A 20,308-nucleotide genomic window follows, 5' to 3' on the forward strand; every position below is an offset into this window, starting at 1 on the left:
AATTATGAATTACATTTTATCATCAAAGGATTATATTATCTTGTGTATTTGTCGTATATACATATGTATCTTGTGATTGCATTTTGAAATTTTAACAGTAAAATTCAAGGTAAAACTTGTATTTAAAGTTTTGTAAAACAATTGGACTTAAAATAAAAGTATAAAAATAATAGAATTAAGTTCATGAAAACATAAACAAAGACCTGAACAAAGCAAATCTTAGCAAGATTTGAAATTTGGAGTTGTGCCAAAATTGTTGAGAATGTAATTATATTTAAATTTATCGAGCCTTTGTTGTTGTTGCAATGGTGTAAATATATAATATTTATGAAAATGAAATATTTTGACGGACTTTGAACTGGAGGAAAGGTAAACATGTTCACTCCATTATAGGAAATAGTGCAGAGTGTTTATAATACAACAAAAAAGATATTATCAATACAATAATTGAAGTGCAAAAATATGTATTAAAGCAAAGAAAACCAAAAATTTTTCCAATTTTAAATGTCAATACTGCCCATACATGTCCTCGACGAGCCCAAGATTTGTAGGATCTGCGCGTTGCGTGCAGAACGCGGTCTGCGCGAAAGCGCACTGATATTTAAAAGCTGTGCGATGGCATAAATAGGAATGACAAATATAATTAAAGAGAAATGGCAAAAAAAATAACAAACCAGTAGAACACAACAATGGCGAACCGAGCTGTCAGCGAACGGACATAACTATTTGTAAAACGACCATGACCATTTACAATTTTAATCGATTAATTTTATTTACAATTAAATATTGGATCACCTGCAATGTTATTATGGTCTAACGTGTAATAAAATAAATATTATTGAAGCTTACAAAATTTTATTTTTAAAACCAGTTTTTAGACAAATGATATTTAAATTGATTAATAAATAATAGTGGGTTTTTTTTATGTATTTTAAATGTGCTTTATTTTCATTTTTATCTAGATTTTTTATACTTACCTAGCCGATTTTACGTCAGCTCCGTGATCACCAATCGGTCAACTATGACTAACTGTCTGTAGCCACCATCTTTCCGATAATGGATGACAGTTTACTATCATATTTATATAAAGTGACCACATATTTTTCGTTTAAATGCGGGACGCGCGTCAAAAAAAAAACGCGAGCAACATCTCTTTTCTATTACATTTGTTTCTACTCTACGGTAAAATAGGGACTTGGCGTTTTTTATTATTGCATTGTTTAAGTTGGCAGCAATGGGCTACTCACACACACACAAGCATTCAATATCTTTGTTTTGATTCATCTTAATACTTATTACAAAACAACGCGACAGATGCGAATACTTAAAAATCAAACTATTGAATGGTTGTATGTATGGGAGTAGCCAAGTGCTGTCAAAAAAAACTATGCAATAATAAAATACGCTAAATACCTATTTTATCCGATGTTCGACTCAAATCTGGCATTATCCCGTACAATACAGGACGTCTGATCATTTTATATTTATACAAATTTGATATTTGAGCTATCGTTATACAATGTTTGAGAATATAAACCCTTTTAACTATATTTAATATAGGTAGCATACCAATGTATATTATAATTAGTCACCGGAGCCTGAGGGGGCCGTGTATTGTTCAAAGGTTGTAAATGCATTGTTAAAGGTTTGCCGAACAATGGATAGCACTGTGACTATCCTACCTCTAATTATAATATAACAGTAATTGAAACAATTATCTTGTAAATAGTTGATTTCTACTGGGTTTTTATATTTTTCTTTTGTTTCCACTTTCTACCTTCTCAAAATTAAAAATAGTAATAATGCTGAAACTAACCAAATATGACGAACATTCACACGCAACACACGCGCAGCACGTGGGCACGCATTAGGCTATTATTATATACGATTGTTAATAGAATAAATAATGAATCCAAAATATTGGTTATTAATAATTTATTTATTTAATTTAAATATTTACATTGATATACATACTAGCATAGTTATTTACTATAATATACAATTCATACTATTTATTTGTAAATGCTATGCAAAGAGAGATTGTTGATGTGAAAATTGCATATATTTACATCAGTATGAATTATATCAGAAAATAAAATAAAAAAATAAATAGTTGTTTATGCTACGAGTTAGATTATCTATACAAGCAGAATAACAAACTTAAAAATTATAATTATTAAGTTATATACTACAAAACTTGGATTAAGTTGAAATGTATATAAATTAAGAGTAAAAAGTTAAGACCGATGACTGATTTCCTCTTACAAGTAAGAATGGTGGCATATCGCGAGTCATTACTTCCAGCCATGCCATATACAGTGGAGCAGATACTGTTCCTTTCCTAGGCATTGGAAGGGACATGACTATTAATGAAGACTCCATTGAGTTCTCCAACAATAATTCTCGTAAACGCAATTGTCGATTTGTCTTTTCTTCCAATGTAGCCAGTTCAGTATCAGTAATTTTGCAATCTATAATAAGATAAGTTAACATTTAAAAATAATCATTTAATTCTGTTTCAAAATGTGTATATACATATGTAAATGTAAGTTTTACCTGGTCGGGAGACTTCTGACTCTCGGAAACCATTTATTATGCCATCGAACATTTGTACTGTAGCTGGTTTTGGCTTTTCTGTTATGTCTTGAACCATTGTTAAACTAGAGTAATCAATTCTAAACTTCGAGAGGAGATTTGCCATACTAAAAGAAGTAAGGCATTCAATAAAAAAATTTGCTCATTTTAAATAATCTAAGTTTTACGTTTTAAAGATTTAATGTGTATATAAATAAACATACTTTCTTTCTTCCAGCTCCATTTCATTTCTTCTATTTGTGAGAGCGAATATCCTTAATTTGCATCCTGCCCAATTGTGTCGAGTGGAAATAATATATGGCAGTAAAATGGCAAGACCACCATCATCGTATAACCACCACACATCGATAGTACCTTTGCCTTGATTGTTTTGGAACAAACTCATTTTATTTAAAGCTTCCTTCGATAACTGTGCTCCATTTCTAGCCTGATATATGATTTGTTTTTGTAGAGCTTTTTTCTTCGGCTTAAGCTCGTTTAGCATAATGTGCTTAGTAGGTGGAGCTGTAATTAATTTAATTTAATTTTTTATCATAAATATATATTGATATAACAAACTAGATTGTATTTATAACAGCTTACGATTTGGCAATGTGCTACTGTATGGTGAAGGTGATTCACTTTGCGCCATATGCATAATATCCAAATTGGAGTCGGCGTGCATCATTTGTCCGCTGTGTGGAGTTACCCTATGGCTGATAGTGAGATCGCCAGTGGATGCTCCACTGGTGAGCATACCAGCGGGAGTAGAAACTTCGTCTTCCCCTAACAATTTGGAGAAATCAAGACCTCCTGATAATCGTAAAATAACTACGGCCATTCGGTTATCGAAAGCGTTGCTGAAAATGTATTAGAATTTAAGAATATATTATATTTATATCAATATATGTATGAAGTAAGTTTAAAATTTATCTTACTGCAACACATTAAAATAGGCATTCAGATCTTCCCAAGGGCACGTTCTCCAATCTTGCTTGTATCCCATCATCAATACGTTTGGTGTTAGTTTTCCTATACCGGCCGCCTGAAAAAGTGCTTTTGCTCCACATTCGAGACCGAAACCATCCACAATTGTAAAAAACGACTTCACCTTTCTATCTCTCAGCCACTCATATCCTACTTTGTAATTCATAGCTTTCTTTCTATAAGATATTTTTATCTAAACAACAGAATAAAATGTATGAGATTTCATATACATATTTATAATTTTATCAAAAAGAATTATATTGATGGAAAATTACCGGTGAAATATCTGCACATAGAAGTAGAGAATTATGCTTTGTTATAAGATTCGCAAGATCCACTAGCGGTGGTCTTGAATGTGGCTTTCCCGAAAGCACCAGTATTTGTGGCCTATAGTTTTTCACGTGTTCACTTATGTTTGTCATTTTATGTGTGGAAGTTAGAGCATTTTTATATGTTTGAGCTTGTGTCGAAGAACCCCAGTTCACATCTAAAATAAAAATTAAGTTTCTGATAATTTTAATAATGTACATACATACTCTAATCTAAATTTACATATTTGTATGTCTTACCCGGTTTTCTGTACACTACAATTAAATATAATGCAAATATTATTATAAATGTAACAAGTGAAGTCGTCCAATCAATTAAGAACATTATCGTCACACACATTATAAAACCAAACAAACTCAGCCATAGATTGTAAAACTGAAATAAAACATTAGTTATACTAAATTTTGTCAAGAAATTGGTGGGATTATTGTTATTAATAATAAAAAAAATACCCTGAATGTCGGTCTCCACCCTACTGGTTTAATTAGAGCAGCATGGAAAGTGCAGAAGTTAATGAGAGCATATGACGCCAAATAAAAGTTTGATATCAACGGAGCAATCAAATTCAATTCAGCTGAGGAATAACATTTTCAGTTAATTTTAATTATGTACATTAATAATAGTAGATTTATTTTGAAAAAATCAATACCTATTAATAAGAAAACGGCAGCAACTACGAAAGTTAAAACATATCCTCTATAAGGTTCCCCCGATTTTCCATATCCTTTGGAAAAGAATATGAGACCCGGATATATTCGGTCAATGCCCAAAGCTTGAATTAATCTCGGAACTGATAACAGATTGGTAAGAGCTGTACTGAGTGTGGCCGCAAAGCATCCGGCATAAATAAAAGGTCCCCACGAAGACATTAGCTGCATTACCTGTGATACAAAATGCATCAGTGATTATTTCGCATTATATTTAGATGCATTAAAATATAAATTTTAAGTTTCGTTTACACTGTAACTATTGTGCAATCCATATTTACAATGGGGAACACAATCGGCCAAAGTGCCATTAAAAAGGTCAGTAACATTTCCAGATGCATCTCTTAATGCTGCTCCTCCAGCAAACACAACAAATAATGCATAGCTAAACATTGAAAGTAGAAGAGACAATAAAGTGCCTTTAGGTATGGAACCTGCCGGATCCTGAAATATTAATTACATATGGCTATTATATGTACATATATATAGGTACACTATTTGACAGTTATTTAACATTGATTGTATGTAAATATACCTTTAAATCACCAGATATATTTGCACCTGCTTGAATGCCAGTAACCGATGGGAAAAATATGGCAAATACTGAGAAAAAATCTTGATTAACGTTTTCACTGTATCGATAGTCAGGTCCCCAATTTTTTTTAAAAACGTCCACTAAAAATTTAAAATAAATATTTGGTTTTTTATACTTTAAGATATACATATGTGCTATGTACATAGACAATATATTTAATCGCAAATATTAGACCTATATTTCATGAATTTGAAGTTTTTGAAAAAAATTATCTCAAGCGAATAAGAGAAGTTGATTAATCAAAAAAGTAATCTTTCCTATGAAATGGAAAGAAATACTAAATTTTTTAACCTAATTCATGAAAAAAGATACTCTTACAAACATGATAAATTGTAATTTTTGTATCACAACTCCACAACTGGAATACCAAAAAAATCATTCTAATATACTACATACATATATGTATGTACATATTCGACTTACATTCAAATCCTGGAAATCCTTTTGCTTTTTGATCATCATCTAACGGTCCGACAGACGTACCTATTAAAAAGTCTATAATTGCTCCTACGATTATAGCAACCAGGAAATTCTAGAATAAAGATAAAACTTATTAGATATATCATATTTACTATGTATGTATATTGATATAAATGTAAATGGTATGCAATACTGTTTCAACAATAGTTACATTAGAAATATGTACCTTTAAATATATACAAGTTTAAATAAGTTACTCAAATTGATAATTCTATTATTATAAATAACATATTACATATTATCAAATGAACTCACTTGGGCTTTGGTTTCCCATTCCATTCCAACGGCACATATAAAAATCATTATGACCAAAGCGACGCAGCCAATGATCCGAACATCATTATTCCCTCCATCGATAATCTTCACATCATACTGACTCAATAAATCATTTAATGAATTACAAAACCCTATTGTGTTCATACTGGCTGCAACTGCATTTGCAAATGCAAACACTATTCCAACAGATGCACCAAATTCAGGACCCAGTGAACGGGATATAATATAATATATACCACCTAAAATTAAAATAAATGTAAAAATAATTTATCTGGACCTAGACAAGTTATAGTATACATTCAAACAATAGATTACCTCCTTTAACTTCGCCATTTGTGCATATGGCTGAGAGTGAGAGTGTAGTTATAACACATACAATAGCTGATATTCCAATTATAATTAAAGATTGTCCTATGCCTGATTGTGCTACAACCCAAGATAGCCGAAGAAACAACATCACTCCCCAAATATTGAGAAGGCATGGTATAAGTACTCCCTATAAATATAATTTATTGTTATATAAATTTATTAAATGTAAAGGTTGAAAGGTTGTAAAATTGATATAAGTTTATCTTTAACATACTTGGATCCATCCTAATTTGATTCCTACGTGTTCATGTCCAGCTGCAGCAAGTTTTTGATCAAGATCTCCAATTTCATCCTGAAATCAATGAATTAATAATTTAATATTATAATCTATATTACAGGAATTCCCAAACCGCGTTCCATAAGTTCCGCAAAAATTTTGCTATGGTTTTATCGGCTGCAACACATTTAAACAACTTCTACCTCAAATTGAAAGTTGAGTGATGGTATCTCCACTGATGTTTATGAGGTCAACAATCTAAGTACATGCGGATGGAGAGTTTGAATTGAAATTGGACACGGAAAAAAAATTGTGGAAAAAGTATTACAATATATGTAAGGTAAAAGTAATTTAAGAGATAAAATTCAATTTTGGATTTCATCAGTTGAATCTAATAATTTTGATTGTTTTCCAGTCTTAGATGAATGACTTAAATTTTAATGTATATGAAAAGCCAGTAGTTTTAAATTAGATGAATTTTAAAGCCATTAAATGATTTCTGAGCGAGTTTGTCAGAAGAATACCCCAATATGGCAAAACCAGCTATTTTTGTCTTATTTTCATTTTCTACATCCTATTTATGCGAAGCAGAATTTTCTTATTATGCTGCAACAGTCAAAGTGCAGGAACAGGCTTGACGCAACACTACATATAAGAATTGAACTCACCTTTATTGTGCCTGATATCAAGAAGATTTGCGATTCAAGGACTCAGAATCATCAAAGTCGTTAAGAGCTTTGTTTACTATATTTATGAAATAGATAATAAGTGTTTAATAATATATTTTATTTTATATTTACCCAACTTTAAAAATAAGCTAAGTGTTCCGTTAAAATTTCCGGGTTTGTAAAGTGTTCCATTGCAGAAAAAGTTTGGGAAACCCTGATCTATAAAATTAGATATTGACAACACTTTAGCTTGATTTATTGTTTCAATGACATAAGCTTGATTAAAAAGAAATTGCAGAACCTCGACTCTAAGTAGAAACATTATTTGGGTGAGCTTAACTATTCAGATATATGACTGGATTGGAATTGAGTAATTGAAAATTCATAAATTTCATTATTATTTATCTGTTAAATAGTACGTGTTTATTAATATTTGGTTAAATTACGTATATTAAAAACAACAATAAAATGTGAGTATTTTTTTGAGTTGTGAAAGAGTTATTCACAAAGTTAAAAAAAGTCTATGAGCTGGTTTTTTGGTCATGGGGCCCGAAATCATTGGTTTTTTCCAGGGCCCGGATGTGCTCTCGATGTGCTATATAAACTAAGGAAAGATTTGAAAAATATTTATATGAACGAATGGTTTTTAGTTTGCTTCATAAGTCAATTAATTCAGATTTAATCATCTGTATCTACTACATCCAATAATTTCGATGTAAACATTCATATCGTACGCCTACATACGTACATATATATGTATATATTTTTGTTGACCAATTTTCTAGATAATTGAAAAAGTAATTAGTGCATCATTGATATTTGTGAAACGCATTCGAGTTTGTTCTTCAATTTAATTCGACATATTTCCCAACAGTTTATATGTTTTGAATGATGACGTCAAAACTACTGACCGATTGTCAATTTGAAGAAATCTGGCACCTTCTACTTTGAACTGGTTAATGCCGGATTTTCACAAAATCACCTTTGAATTTATTTTCAGTTTAGCAAATATCGTTTTTATAACAGGCGATGAGATGATCCAGTGTTCAATAGGAAACAGTCACCAAATCTATGACAATAAGATTGTACATATTATATATACACACATGCATATATGTAAATATGTTTGTATACTCCCTAGAAATCTACATACATATATGATTATATAATTAATCATCGATACATATCAATTCGATGATTGATTTTGTCTAGATTGACAAATGGATTCCATGAACTTTTCATTTAACACTTACATACTTGTTGACATACAATTGACGCAAATTGATTAAATTTTAAGTAGACACACTCGTACATACATAGTATAACAATAAAAGCTTTAATAATTTTATTTATTCATCATTGGTTTTACCATTGAGCGATATTTTTTATGGTTATTTTAGGCACAATTTTACTGTAATGAAATATCAAAGGTGAATATAATGTATAAATCATTTTCAAAATATTATATAATATGTCTATTGAATGGGTGTATACATATGTAGTATTTTGAAAAATTTGCTGATTGCACACATATTTGAATGATATTTCCTCTTTTGGTGGTTGCTCTTTTACCACAACATCTTTCATTATTATATTTTAACATTTTCAGAAATGAAAATATTGATCATTTTAATACTAACATGTTGTAAATCTATCGATCCATTTATAGTATTATATTTTTTATCACACCTCATATACATATGATACAAAAATCGAAACATAAATGAGTTTAATAAGGATTGGCTCCACCTTGACATTAAGTTATTAAACGGAGAATTACAACGTTACTGTATAGGTATTTTGTAATTGGTAAACTAATTGAGCCATTTTCAGAATGAGTCCGATGAACCTAGAGATGATTAAACTCAACTCTCAGTGCAGTGGTGTAGTGCTAAATTTTGAGGTGCCGGTACGCTCGATTTTGCACAATTTTTTTTGCAAATTTTTTTTGTACAATTTTTACAATACATGCATTTTTACATAATTAATTTCGACTCTACTTAAATGACTCTAAGGTCGAAAACGCTACATGCCGGAAGGCTCTTCTTTGTCAGTACTTTAAAAGATGATTTAAAAGTATTGTTCGGTGAGAAGGTGGAAGCCCAACACTTTACCGGGAAAGGAAGCAAATGGAAAAAGGAAGTTAATTTAGAAGCTGGAATGGTATTAAAAATAATATAACGATACTACAAATAAAAAAAAAAGTTAAAAACATACAATTCATTATTACTTAAATTTAACAAAGAATAGTGACAAACTCAGAAAACTATAATAACTTCCAGAGTTCATCTTCATTGACATCGTTTTTATTTACCAACATTCACATTTTTCACATATCTACCGAATGCTTTTTTTATACGCACCCATTACTCCTTAATTTCTTAACTTCTCGTGACCATACAAAAAAAATCAGACCCTTTTTTTGCATTATGCAAGAAATCCTCGAAGCAATCTTCGAGTGATGAATGTATCCTTCAGTTCATGACACAAAGGCGTTTGTTTGTTAATTCATTTGAGAACTATGTACCTACCTACCTTCATGTATCGATAGTACAACTGAACATCCACCCTAGACAATGGTTTGAGCCGTCATAAACGAAAAAAAAGGTCCAGAGCCCATTTATTTCGTTAATGCGTCCATAAATGGGGACCAATATTTAAATATGCTAAAAACACATCTGGTGCCTCACACGTGGTATCCTTGAACCTGACAGTATTTTTATGCACGGCATCGCTCTTTTTCATCTAGTTTGGTTGAAAAATATATTTCAAAGGTGGTAAAACTTTTCGAAAAAAATAAAGTTTTATACTATTTTGATTTTTGAAATTTTTATGGCGGGTCGCGTACCGATGCCAATAAATAGTGGCGGGACGCCATACCGGCGCGTACCGGCTATTCTACAACCCTGACTCTAAGGCAAAACTGGTAAACGGACTACTAGTCATATGTAAACCAGTCACAGGACAACCGGTCGCGCTAGATCGGCTAGATCACGAGAAAACTGATTGACCGATTTTAGGGTGTGACCAGTTTTCTCGTGACCAATTTTAGGGTGTGACCAGTTTTTTCGTGACCAGTTTTAGTGTGACGGGTGATCACGTGTGACCGATCTAGAGCGACCGGTTGTCTTGTGACCGGTTCACATTTGACTAGTAATCACCGAACCGGCAAAACTATATGTGCCAGACACTATTTTCAGTGTATTTGCATATAATTTACATTCAAATTCAGATACCTGTTGGCATACTACTATTCAGTTTCAATTTATTTGCGACTATGCCTGATATCCGAAAGTTAATACGATGGTGTGAAAACGTTTTTCAGACAATTTTCTGCTAGCTAGCAGTGTTTACATATTAAATGGATATTGAGTATGAGGCGATAATTGAGACGCGTCTTTACTTGTCGACGTTAATTCTCTTTCATGTAAATATTTAATTCTGAAAATAAATGCACATACATACGTATGTCTTATATAATATGTACGGGCAATGTGTATGGGCAGTTTTCGAGTTGTGTGGCAAAGTCAACAGTTGACGACCTCTGATATTCGCATTTTGCGATTTCCCATTCAACATTTCAAAACAATGGCTATTATCGGTGAATCGGAAAGAGTGTCACTCACAATGTCGCGTAATAACCGCACTCTTGAAAGTCATTTTTATTGATAAAAACATTGCAAATGTCTAGGCTGACAATAAATCTGTACTTGAGATATATTTTTTTACAACTGTGTCAGCGCTGGATCAAGATCTAGTCAACCTTGAATTTTCAAAGAAAGCTTTCGAGTAATTGATAATTTTTTTATCAACGCAATTTCATATTTATCAATTATTGTTTATTTTTATCACTTCGACAATCGTTTTAAAAAAAACTTTCCCTATCGAGAATTTTATATAATACAATATTATATATACATATGCATGTACTTAGATATCAATAAAAGTTTAAAAGATTTTCTACGTAATTTTGTAGAAAACACTTTATTCATTAATTAATTTTAGATAAATATTTTATTTATAAAATAATTCAAGTAATAAATCGTTAAAAAATCTTGTTTTGCAAAAAAGTAGTACTATTTCTATACGAATACATATGTATATTATTGTATATATTTACATATATGTATATGTACATTATCATAAAAAGCAAAACAATGATGACTTTTGTATTAATTAAGTTGTACTTTTGTAATTAATTATGTTTTATGAATATGTGGAAATTAAACATTCACGTACATACATATATGAGCACACAGCTCACTGGTTTAGTTAGAGAGGTCGAGGGGCTCAAGTCCCAACCGGAATCGAGTAATTATTCAAGATCTGGATGATTACTAAAGCCAGATCGACCGACTCCTGTTAGAGTTTGTCATTTTATCTAACATAACTGCAATAAAATCGGCATCCCCTTCCCCTCTCTTTGGTCGCAAATCCGAGTTTGTTGATTTGTAGAATGTGTTCAGTATTAATGTACAAGTTTGGCCATAGATGTCAATGTAGTAAAAATGAAATATATATATACAAAATAAAATAAGAAGTTTGTAGAAATTGATTTCATTTGTTTAAATTTATTCAGAATGGTGAAGAAATTGATAATATGTATATTTGAACAAACATTAAACATCCTTATTTCAGTTTTAGCTAGATTTAGAACCTAATAATATATGACGTCAACCTCACACAATATTTGTAATACATATGTATGTATATCTAAACTATGAATCTAGAAGTGTCATCATAATTTGTACACGAGTACAAAGTCGATCGTTATCTTGTTGTATTTTATCCTATTTGACAGTGAAAACGGTCAATAAACTATTTATGTATGTATGTTTCACAAAAATAATTCGAATTTTTACAGTCACTTGTGATACATTGCATTTTCATAAATCAACACTGCAGTTAGTCAATTTTTTCAACGTGTTAACGGTGACTGCTAAAAATCTATTGGCAATTTACAGCACTGAAGCCGTGTAATTCACCCGATTATTCGATGAATTGCTGATAATTACAGTCATTGTTTGTAGACTATTTTAAAATTGGCATTTTTTGACGCTTATTTTTTTTTTCTTTTGACGACTAAGAAAAATCATGCTTGAGATCGATTCTCATACAAAGATCGTAAATGGCGCTACTATAGCGTGCATTTTACCATCACAATACACATGTATGTACCTACATATGTACATATGTGTGTGTATATTTTGAGGAACATGTTGATTGCATTTGTCTGAAAATTATTGAAATGTTTATTTGTAGTGTTGACTATCCATTATTCGATAGTGAACTTTATTATACGTGTAATTGTTTATTACGTATCTAACTGTAGTAACTACATAGGCTAAATATGTTTTTAATATGCTAATATACATATGTTTGTACTATACTTAAATTTTATGTGCTATTTATATAACTATGCAAATGGCTATGTATGTATTTGGACTAAAGCAATCCCTGACATAATATACATGCATTATACATGTATAAATGAATTTAAAATGTTTGTCCACTATGCAATTCTATAGATACAATTTTCATCTTTGGATTATCAAATTTGGTATACCATCCCATAATATCCTAACTTAGACCATCGATGGGGTTATAGAAAGATATTTTTTTTTCTTTCATCCACCTAAGCAACGCCGCGAATAGATAAAAATGTTGGAAAGTCTGCTGTAAAGTTATTATAAAAGCTAATTTTCGTATATCTAATGTCATACTACATAAAAAAATACTCTTTATTATACAACATGTATCTATAACACTGAGAAACAAAAAATACCTGAGCGGAAACTAATCAATATTTAGTTTGAGCCACTGAATTCGAATATAACATAAATTTTTTTTGGCTTACTCTTATTTAAGACATAATTTTTGGCTGTTGCAGTCTTTAATTTCAGTCTAGTATTGTTGTGCCAAAAGTGAGTATTTTAATCAATAATCAGATATTTTTCTGTTGATTGTCATTTTTTATTGTTTTAAAATCTAGCGAATTATAAAAGTCAAAAATACACTGTGACACATGAGCTAATTTCGCAAATGTTTCACTTTACCACGTTTATATAAGGGTTGGCTTTCAATCTCAATATTTTATCTGAACGTACTAATTCGAGCGGTAAATGATTTTAAATTACAATATGAAGTTATAACATAAGGAATAAAATATAAAAGAGCCTTGTAAAAAGCTGGACGCATCGATGGCATCTTGGTATTTTCTTTGTGAAGTCGTTCTTGAGGGTCGAACGAATGTGAAAAGAAGGTCAAGGAGAAGGTCAGAGTGCACATGTACTTACATACAAAATTTGTCTAAAAAAGTTTGAAAAAGTATTGTGTGCATGAGTTGATGTGTTTATAATTTAAAGCCCTTAAGATTTCTTCGGATCGGTTTCGGGGAAGATTTAGCTTGAGTCAGTGAGCACATATGTATGTATGTACATATATGTATATAGGCACGTACAACTGTAATATATTGTACATACATAAAATGTATGTATGCATATATGTAAAATTTGCGTGGCTCTTGGGCCGATTCAAGGGCGCCGCGATTTGTGTCCCCGGCGTGGTTTTGTTATGATGCAAATTGAGTCTCTCAATATCGAAACGGTCATTTTCTTTAATTGAGAGCATCGCGAATTACGTGGACAAACAGACACCTGCGGCTCTAATGGCCAACGCTCGGTTTCAGAAAAATTGACAGTCACGAGACTGAAAAAAATCTGAACACAAGCGGATGTAGCTGGTTGATGATCGTGACATCATCCCGTCTCGTCGTCTTTTCGACGAGTGATGGTACTAATCTAAAGGGCTGTTTGATCGAAAAAAGAGTGTAGACTTTTTTCTTAATAATATATTACACGTACAATGGACCATATTTTTTTAATAAAGGACACATAAAGAATCGTTTTATAACTTGAAAAATGCTTTATAAGGTAGTAATATTTATTATAAAATAAATATTAGCATACAAAATTTAGAATTTTACAATTTATTGAAATTTAAAAGACATTTACCACTCGAATTAGTGTACGTTAAGATACAAAACAAAAATATATTGAAATAGAAAACCAATAAACGTATGTAGTTAAGTTAAATTAGCGAAATAAGCTCATTACATTACATTAAAATTTAAAAAAATATCGCAATGAATAGAGAAAACATCTGACTATTAATTTAATTACTCACCTTTGGCATAGCAATTCTAGATTATGAGTTAAAAGACTGTAAAAGCCAAAAAAATTGTAAAAATTGTGCATTTTTTAAACGCTAATATCACAACACACAAAACAACAAAAACCATTGTCATATTCGAATCCAGTGGGTCAAATTTAGTAAAGATTGATTAGTCTCCACTCCGTTAATTTTATATTGCTCAGTATAATCAAATACAGGTTAAATATATTTTTTTTAAATATTTCGGCGTTAATATTTTTAGCGATTCGATATTATAAAAGGGCAATTTTTGGATATAAATAAATCTAAAGGATAGAGCAATGAAATAAAGGACTGTCCTTTTAAATAAAGGACTTATGTATGGTCAGCGTAATTATACGTACCTATGTATGTAAATGTAAATATCATTACTTACTAAGAAAATTCCTATTTTTTACAAGCTTTTTATGAACTCCACTCTGTTATTTATGGTGCATTCGATATTATATAATATAATATCGATACTTTTTTTAAGATCAGAAAAGATCTTTTAGGGAAATATCAGTTTTCTTATGGACTATTATTGAAAAATGAAAATAAAAAAATACAAAAGAAATTTTAGCTATCATTTAAGGAAATAAATACACACATATGTATGTTCCTACTACATTTATGTATGTACAATGTAACTTTTATGGGATCAGTGACATGTTAAATGTCGATGGATAACACATCACATGTTACATTAGTTATTTTTAATGGATTAAGTGCATATTGTCTGTCCGAGTATTATCGCTTATTGGTAAATTTGACCCTGACTAAAAAAAAGTCGTAAATTGTGCTAAACAATGTCACAATTTAGTATGTGAAATTTAATTGGGTCATTCGTGACAATGTGATTTTTCACGTTTAATACTCATCATACCTATTTCGAAAAACTATCATACTATTAAGTAATATTTATCAATTTTTTTACTCCCATTTATGGAATTTCATTTACATTATTATGATTTTAAAATCTTCAAAAATTATAAATCGAATTCTACTGTTTTGAAATCACATCTCTAATATGTAAAACATTATATTCATTCATTGATCTCTTTCTGAGAATTGTTAGGCTTCTGTTTCAATGTGAATTTCACGCATTTCAACACTAATGATTGCTTGATTGTTTAATTTGCATCATTTCTTAACCACTCCTTGAGACAATAATGTAGATTATGTGTATAATATACGGTTGTACCTGTACAAATTTCAATGTAAACATTAGCCATTAGCCATTAAAGCTCATCAATTTGTCGATGACACGCGCTACTTCCATTAACGTCATCGGCTACATTGATACTTCAACTTTCCTTTCACGGTTACAATTACCACTAATAAACCAGGCATGTATATAAGATAATTTAATGCATTTCCTACTTATTGCAATTGTGAAGAAAAATAATTGTATTGCCGGAAAAATGGAACAAAAAACACATATTTAATTCGTTTTGTGAGCAGTGTGCGAATTATTTGGTTTTATACACAATTTGGCAAATTAATTTTATCTTACCCACCAAATAACTATATATATGTATGTGCGTATTTGATATGGTGAAGCAACTTTACTCCAAATATGTATAATATGTATGTATGTATGTATGTGTTATTCGACCGATAAAAGCTAAAAATATTACCTTTTCGTGTATTTCTCCATGTAGCTCTCCAAGACTAGGTCTCTTCAGGGCTCTCTTAGATATTCTGTAATTATCCAGACGTGGTAGGGCTTCTCTGGTCAGTTGGGCCAGAGATCTTTTCCGGTTTCCCACATACTCCACATCCAAAGATGACGTGATGGTGCCTGCCTCCAGGTTTCCATTGCTGCCTTTATCTTCGTTTAATTCGAAGCCGTTGTTCACTTTACAAATATTGAACCTTCCGTCCATTTTGACGAAATCAAAAATAAATTACTAATGTTACACAACTACAAAGTTTTCGTGTGTCGGATACACGGGTGCGACAGTGGATTGAAATCAAATGTTGCACAACATATGTTCATACTTTCACAAATATACATATGCGATTACGCGAACTAAGCACCGAACCTGAAAATGAAGTAAACGATAAAAAATGTTAATTATCACAATGCATAAAAAATTCCAGATTTGCGGGAATTTGAAAAACAATTATTTGTACGAGAATGCATTGTTATCAACAATAGTAAAAACAAATAAATCGTTTTAATAAATCATTGAACAAAACATTCCGTTCGTAAAATACGAATCGATCTTATTGAAACAGTTCCACAATGGCATTAAAAACGCGTTAAACTATGTCTGTAAGTGAGAATCAACACATGTACCCACAAGCGTTCATCTTTTTATTTAAACTCATTTTCAAACATTAGAAACCCTATTTCAATAAAACAAATGAAAAAGTTATTATAAAAAACAATCGAATTCGGTGAATTATAATGATATCAGTTTAATAGATTTTGAATCAATGTTAAAATATAATTAAAAATAAAGTCAAGACCACTCAAGATTTTAATTAATTTCTTATCAGTTAATTGACTCGATGTGATTTCACGCCTTTTATAATACGTTCGACGTACATTAAATTGTGGACGTTTTCAGACAAACTGCATTTTCAGCTTGTTTTTCATTCAAGATTGGCGAATTAGCACCAGTGCGCTAATTTGCGTGTTTTTCTCAATTTTGTAACTAAAAAACAACACAATAGGATTTCACACGTACAATTTATCATATGTATGTAAGTGTCAACGAATTTAGCATAAAATCACAGCATGATTGCGATCGAACATTTTCGCTGAAAGTATCTGATCCGTTGATGGAGAATTGGGTCAAATGATCTCAATCTTATGTGTAAATTTCACGGTCAATGGAAAATTAATTGATGAAACTTTTCCCTCTCTTGATAATAAGCTATGCGATATATCACTGTAGATAATCAACTTGCATTGTGAATCGTATATCTGCAATATATATGCATTATCATGCTAAATTTTATAGTTTAAAGTTATAATAATAAAACGCTTGTGAGTACATTGTACATTTATCAGCTGCGATGTTTGATATGTAACAAAATCCTTTCAATCACTTTGAAAGCTTTTAGAATGTATTTTTTAATTGTATTTGTAGGTATCGGTTACAAATATACTTAAAGTAATATCATTTCCGTTGAAAATAAGCCGATGAAATTGCTTCTATGTATGTGTATAAATACATACATAGGTGCTAATATAGATGATTATTAGGTACGTATACATTTTTTAGTTATTTTTTATTATTATCATAATATATGAATATAAACTATTCAAAAATTGTAAAAAAAAAGCACAAATTGAAAATTGAAACTGAAATCAAATCGTGAAACAGGGATTGTAAAATTGTGTGAATCATTGATAAATTTGGACAGTTTTAAAAGCATAAATTGAACAGTTTTAAAACTGTTAATTAAAGCTTGCAATATAAGATGATTAGGTTAGTCCCAAAAATAAACACAAAATTTTCTTATATTATATATTAATATGAAAAATTTATTTTTAAATTAAGAATTTTTCATACATTCATAAAAAATGCATAAAAAATTTATTTTAAGCAGAGTAATCGTTATATTTCATTACTATTGTATGAAATATCCAAATATTAGTGTAAGTTACTATTACAATATTAAATAGATCATATGTGTACTTTTAATAAGACTAGTTAATTTAATAAATCATATAATTTTCATGTTAGAGTTATTGTACTCACCTTAATGAATGTTATGATGTGTTCTATACTGTTTGGGCACGAACAATTTTCTCGTTTTCGTGGATAATTTTCTTCGATGTGCGGAAAAGCGAGGAAAAACTAGCGTCGCGACGCGCTCATAGCGACGCCCGTACGACAAGTGTGTCGCGCTAATGCGATCGCCCTTCTTATAAACCAAACACCGGTTAAACGTTATACCATCAAATTAGAGGATTGCCAGATCAATCGAGACAAGATAACCATTTGCAGATATATATACATATGTACGATATTGAAGATTTCTGAAACAGTAGTGGTAGATAATGGAGTGTGAAAATATAGACATGTACGTACATACGTTCGAGTGTGTCTATCCATATAAATTGACTTTTCACTTTCTTTATATACTTACATATCTGTTTATACCCAATTATTGAATAAAATATAAACATATATACATACATATATTTAGGCAAATTTCCTTTTCTCATTCATGAAAACATTTCCGCTATAATTAAAAGGTTTCTATGTGCATATGTACATATGTACATTTGGAGTACTTACAGGTAAGAGTTGTGTTCATATTTATGTACACTTCTTTATATGTTACAGTTGAAGTTGAACTATTCAAAATATATCTTCCATTTATAATATATTTTGAATAGTTGGAATATATTGCATCTAGCCTGGTACCAAGTACCGTTAAAGTGTATTTTCAGTTGAAATACATTTTGACTGGAATATATTCCGTCTAACCTACGTAAGTCGATTCATATGGTGAATTACATTCCAACTGGTCAAAATATATTACAACTGAAAATATGTACATCTCAACTATAAATTTGTGTCAGGTTAGATGAAGAAGTTAGGCTTTCGTGAAATCCTCACTCGACCAGTAAATTGAGTTGGAAAGTCACATTTTTGTTTTGAACACATTCTTAGGGTTATTGCAATACAGTACTCATTACTTTTATTCGTAATACTCAAATATAAACGCATTATTGTATTCTGAAGCATTCATAAAAACAGTAGAGTTGTCAAGACTCAACTGTTATATTACAACTGGAGCACATTGTCGAAAGTGTATTTGCGCTTGTAGATATGTATATAATTTACTAGTTGAATTGTATTCGAATATTAATACAATACACGAAATAGACTAAAAAACGCCGATTGGAATATATGTATTACAGCTGAAAATACACTTAGACTGTAACCTATGTACATATGTAAGTATATATACATATACTAATAATTAGTTTCATATATTTTTGTTATTATTTCGTTTCAACGTCATCAAGCTAATAATTTTTAAATAATTCAAAAACCGGAAAATGCACAATAATAATAATACAAACATGTTGTCAAGGACAAGTGCACAGAATTGACATTAAAATTATAAGTGCAAAAATGATAAGATTAATATCTAATTCAGAATTTCGAAACTCAAACATAAACAATAATAGTCCTTCAAACTTGTGTCTCCTTGAACTTAAGTGCTTTTCTTACGATTTCAAATTTTCCAAATTCCAAATTGTACGTTACGCTTGATCATTTATTCAATCACATCTCACAACCTGATTATTCAAGCATCACTTCTTCACTTTCACAATGTTTTGAAGGTTCATTACGTTGAAGTATAAATTTCTTTAGCAATATATGTATGTACATACAATTCTAATCCTATGTAAAGTTAAATGTATTCTAATCATATGTAAAGTTTGTCGGTTAATTGTGTATGGAAGATCTCATATTACAATATGTATTGACTTTTCTTAAACTTTCTTTCACAGTACTATTATTGCTTTGTTACTTTTAAGCTAAAGACATACGGAGAGGTATGCGGTACATGGTTTTTTTAGATAGTAGGCCAAATTTGTACAGTCGCGTCCCTTCGTAAACCTCACCCGCTAGAGCAGGGTTTCCCAAACTTTTTCTGCAATGGAACACTTGGCAAACCCAAAAATTTTAACGGAACACTTAGCTTATAATTTAGGTTGGGTAATTCCCAGGGCCGCCGAGAGGAATATCGGGCCCTGGACAAATAATTTCGGACCCTATGACAAACTAAAAATAGATATAGGTATTTTTAATATGCGAAAAATATATCGGAACTATTAGAAAAATACCTATTTAAAAATACTTACAAATAAATATAATATAATATAAACAAAAAACATGAATAGATAAAGCACTTAATGATTTTGATAATTTAA

At 30.6% G+C, this 20,308-nt stretch overlaps 1 protein-coding gene across 1 annotated transcript; it reads right to left on the minus strand.

Moving 5' to 3' along the window:
- Positions 1 to 1,922: 1,922 nt before the first annotated feature.
- On the minus strand, positions 1,923 to 18,256 carry NKCC (sodium potassium chloride cotransporter). Its single transcript, XM_077429664.1, has 17 exons — positions 18,114 to 18,256; positions 16,035 to 16,442; positions 6,533 to 6,610; positions 6,265 to 6,445; positions 5,929 to 6,188; positions 5,617 to 5,725; positions 5,134 to 5,273; positions 4,851 to 5,042; positions 4,541 to 4,772; positions 4,344 to 4,465; positions 4,131 to 4,266; positions 3,837 to 4,048; positions 3,513 to 3,754; positions 3,178 to 3,434; positions 2,799 to 3,099; positions 2,557 to 2,702; positions 1,923 to 2,471 (listed from the first exon to the last, which is right to left on the minus strand). Exons 2-17 carry the CDS (start codon positions 16,281 to 16,283, stop codon positions 2,224 to 2,226), a joined length of 3,105 nt encoding a protein of 1,034 aa, XP_077285790.1. The 5' UTR covers positions 16,284 to 16,442; positions 18,114 to 18,256; the 3' UTR covers positions 1,923 to 2,223.
- Between the last annotated feature and the right edge of the window lie 2,052 nt (positions 18,257 to 20,308).

This window comes from Arctopsyche grandis, chromosome 4, assembly GCF_051622035.1.
Source record: "Arctopsyche grandis isolate Sample6627 chromosome 4, ASM5162203v2, whole genome shotgun sequence".
NCBI classification, from domain to species: domain Eukaryota; kingdom Metazoa; phylum Arthropoda; class Insecta; order Trichoptera; family Hydropsychidae; genus Arctopsyche; species Arctopsyche grandis.

Excerpts from the sequence above, each read along its gene's own strand:
- NKCC (XM_077429664.1), bottom strand. The coding sequence starts at position 16,283 with ATGGACGGAAGGTTCAATATTTGTAAAGTGAACAACGGCTTCGAATTA. Across the intron at positions 6,189-6,264 it reads AAATGGCGAAGTTAAAGGAG|GTGGTATATATTATATTATA; the intron begins GTAATCTATTGT and ends TTTTAATTTTAG. Across the intron at positions 4,466-4,540 it reads TGCCGTTTTCTTATTAATAG|CTGAATTGAATTTGATTGCT; the intron begins GTATTGATTTTT and ends GTTATTCCTCAG.